Source organism: Pollicipes pollicipes, unplaced genomic scaffold (assembly GCF_011947565.3).
Source record: "Pollicipes pollicipes isolate AB1234 unplaced genomic scaffold, Ppol_2.1 Scaffold_7231;HRSCAF=8579_pilon_pilon_pilon, whole genome shotgun sequence".
NCBI lineage: Eukaryota > Metazoa > Arthropoda > Thecostraca > Pollicipedomorpha > Pollicipedidae > Pollicipes > Pollicipes pollicipes.
In genome coordinates this window covers 5,977,480-5,981,195 of record NW_023597034.1, presented here as the reverse complement: position 1 = coordinate 5,981,195, position 3,716 = coordinate 5,977,480, and the positions used below count along the sequence as shown (strand labels likewise).

The 3,716-nt window shown below is 52.7% G+C and overlaps 1 protein-coding gene across 1 annotated transcript in view; it reads right to left on the bottom strand.

Annotated features, from left to right (window-relative positions):
- The window catches only part of LOC119109310 (2-methoxy-6-polyprenyl-1,4-benzoquinol methylase, mitochondrial-like), a 6,411-nt gene extending 3,430 nt beyond the window's left edge, over window positions 1–2,981 (bottom strand). Inside the window, 4 exon segments of the mRNA XM_037232907.1 lie at window positions 2,509–2,544; window positions 2,546–2,641; window positions 2,643–2,656; window positions 2,876–2,981. Coding sequence (XP_037088802.1) covers window positions 2,509–2,544; window positions 2,546–2,641; window positions 2,643–2,656; window positions 2,876–2,981 — 252 coding nt within the window.
- Between the last annotated feature and the right edge of the window lie 735 nt (window positions 2,982–3,716).

Here is a 3,716-nt window from a genome sequence, read left to right as displayed (position 1 = left end):
GAGCGAGAGAGAGAGAGAGAGAGAGAGAGAGAGAGAGAGAGGAGGAGAGAGAGAGAGGGAGAGAGAGAGAGTGAGAGAGAGAGAGAGGAGAGAGCGATGAGCGAGAGAGAGAGAAGAAGAGAAGAGAGAGAGGGGGGGGGGAAAGCGCCTCGTCTTATTCCTGATCTAAGCGATTCAAGCGATCCTAGTCAGGGTTTGACGGATCTCCTCGACAGCATTAGCGAGCATGTCTAGCATGACTTCGTAGTGACCTCAGTAGTCATTCCGTTGATACAGCTGGTCTGACCACGCATTAGACCGACGGAGCCGAGTCAATGACAACTTGGACGATGCGGAATACGTTTTTGGAGCCGTTCTTGAAAGACGGGTCACGCTTCATCTCAAACAAAACAGGCCCTCGTAACACGCATTATGGGCCACTAAATGTCTGTTCGGTTCGAGGTCATGCTTCACCCATGTGGGTGACATGGCGAGCAGAATGACTCCAGTCATTCTACACGTAAAACGTAAGAAAGAAACACGTAGAAGCAGCTTCCAGAACTTATTTCGTAGCGTCCAACTACTCACTAGGTTTGGTTCCACCGCTCCAACGCTTAGTCCGACCGATTATCTGGCGGAATGGCTACTGGGCTCAACTGGAAGCCAAGATTCTGCCCATGCTCGCTGGCTCCGTCGAGGAGATCCGTCAAGAATCCGTGGCTTAGACTGCACGATCCCGAGATCACGAATGTGAAGAGACGCCGCTTTACTAGCTGCCAGACATCAACACTGACGTCATTACCTGCACAGAACTTATCAGTTCGTCAAAACAATCGATAACCGGGCAGCCCCTCACTGGGTCACTAGGCGTCACAGAGCTGCGGACTGCGGGCCGCACGTTACCCCCAGAGCCAGCGCACACACAGACTGAGCGCAGTTCGTCACGCAGGCGGCGTCTGCAGTGGTGGGACGAGACGCACGCTATGGGCACAGAACCGTGCACGCGTTTTAGTCAGAGCAGGACTTTGTTTTTGATTCGTGCATTGCCGCTTGGAGGCATTCCGCCATCAACACAACCGTTACCGTTCGTCCTTATGACATTTCCGTGGTTGTCTGGCCGGAATTCCATGGTTTTATCCCAAACCCCGGCATGTGTGAGTGTCCATTTCGACTGCTCATGCACTCACGTTTGGCACCCCATTCTTTTTCACCCATATCACTTTCCGGTTTGATTGGGATAAGAGACCATTCGGCCAGCACTGGTCATTTTAGATCTATGCTGCTTCAGAAGAACGGGTGAAGACTGCCGTTTTTAGAAAAGGGTCAGCTGGAACAGACAGGAACACGTCACGCCGGCTACACTGGCTTGCTGAAACAATCCATTGTTGATTCATGTGTACGCAAAATTACTGATTTAAACTATTATGCGTTAAAACAAAATACTAGATCAATTTTCCCAGAACGTGCTGCATATCCCTCGCAGCTCAGAAGGCATCCCTTTTCACATCCAGTTTAGGTTTTTCGGTAACTTGAAAACTATCAGACGTTGTAATTCGATACGTAACATTTCTTGGTGAGATAGATCGCGCCAATTGCCGTACGATTTGAGAAGTACCGATGCTCCCCAACCATTTCTCTATCACATTGTTCATGAAATTAGCCTCTTTGTGCTCCATTTAAGCACGTGAACCGGTCTGCGGGCCCCAGCAGCCAGCAAACCACACTTAAAGCATAGGTTTCCCTTGTACCAAATACATAGTGCCCGGAACGGTTGTCAGTAAATTCTTCCGCAAGCACCGAGAAATAACTTACTGGTCCACGATAACGTCGCTATATTTACGTGACCAAACAGCATATTGTAAGCCTGAAAATGATACATTACAACTATACAATTTCGTCATACTGAAATGTCTTTTTCTAACCAAAATGTTGAAAACGACTCATCAAAAAGCAGATGACGACCACCTTTGTACTTAAAATAAAAATACCAAGACATTCGTGGGTTTGCAATAATATAGCGTCCGAAAATTTTGCTATTCGATTGAGGATCCCGCAAAAAAACCTATAGCAAAACCCGGCCTATTGCTCAGCATTAATATGCATCAACAAGCTCAACTCGACCATACGAGCCAGTTCCATTACATGTCTTCACAAAAGCCAGCTCTCGCTGACGTCAGACGGTGCCGCAAGGAGGTGCGGGGGGGCGGGGAGGGCGTGCCGTTCGGTGACGGCTGCGCACGGGCTGACCTGTGCCGCGGGGGGGGGGGGGCGTGCCGTTCGGTGACGGCGGCGCGCGGGCTGACCTGTGCCGCGGGGGGGGGGGGGGGCGTGCCGTTCGGTGACGGCGGCGCGCGGGCTGACCTGTGCCGAGGGGGGGGGGCCGTACCGTTCGGTGACGGCGGCGCAACGGGCTGACCTGTGCCGCGGGGGGGGGGGGGCGTGCCGTTCGGTGACGGCGGCGCGCGGGCTGACCTGTGCCGCGGGGGGGGGGCGTACCGTTCGGTGACGGCGGCGCGCGGACTGACCTGTGCCGCCGGCCACGTCCAGCAGCCGGGTGCGGGGCGGACGGCCGCAGCCGGCTCACCAGGGCGTCTTTCCACAGCCGGTGGGCGCCCAGACTCATGGCGTCGTTCATCAGGTCGTACTTGCCGGCCACGCTGGAGGAATACCTCGTGGACTGGGCGGCACGGGCGGCTGGGTCAAAACACTGTCCAAGCACGCTGGCGCATTTCAGAAATCAATGCTGGAACACGATGTGAGCTGGCACGATCCGAAAAACAAATGACATCTTAATTCCCTCTGCATGTCGCGAGTTGAAATGTGGACAGCTTTGTATCAAACAACCGGAGGAGGTTGCGGTAAGCATATCAGACCTCACTGAAAAAAGCATCAGCACCTTTGCCAGCTTTTTCATCCTCCTTGACTGTTGTGTAGCCGAAGTGGGTGGAGCCGCTGCTCTGCGAGCATCTACGAACAGCTGGCCTGAGATAGGGAGATGGCATGCCTGCATAACAGATCTCCTGTCTTTTGCAGGCAGTCTTCCCAATTTCAGGCTATGATGCATGACATGTGTGACCTGAAAAAGGTGGACCATATCGTAGTCAACATAACATCGGCCCTGATGCAGACGAATTTTGTCCGCGCAGGTGACATGTTTCTAGCTGGTTTCAAAAGAGACAATTGTTCACAACGCTGTGAAAACCACCTTGCTATGCAAATAGATTCGATGCCCCCCATCACTTTCCCTCCAGTCTTTGAGGACGCAGGTGGTCATGGGTTTGGTCCCACAGCAGTCTAGGAGCCAGTTTCTCAATTTTTCCACAACAGCACTTAATCTTGGTTGTTCATGACAAAATCAAGCATAGCCACTGACCCTGAAGTTCTGAATCCCATCACATCGTTCATCCTGAATCCCAATCACAGTTGTTCAGAACAATTTTTTGAGTGCCTGTTTACCATACAATTGGCCGTTCCCCTCCCCCTCCCCACAACCCCAGAATTTTGGAATTTTTTCGCTGAATTTTGATGGGTCTCTTGGCCCTTTGGCTCAGGCCCGCAAATCAGTAGGGACGTCCTTAGCTGACTTCCACACTGGGAATCACATGAACTGGGAAGTGATCGCCTGGTCGTGGTACCAACGTCGCTTCAGGCAGCGCCCGCGGCAGTGGTTTGGCGGATGTGGTCTGCCTTTGCATGGGCCTTTCAGGCCAGTGATGTATCCCCTGGACAGGGCCCCA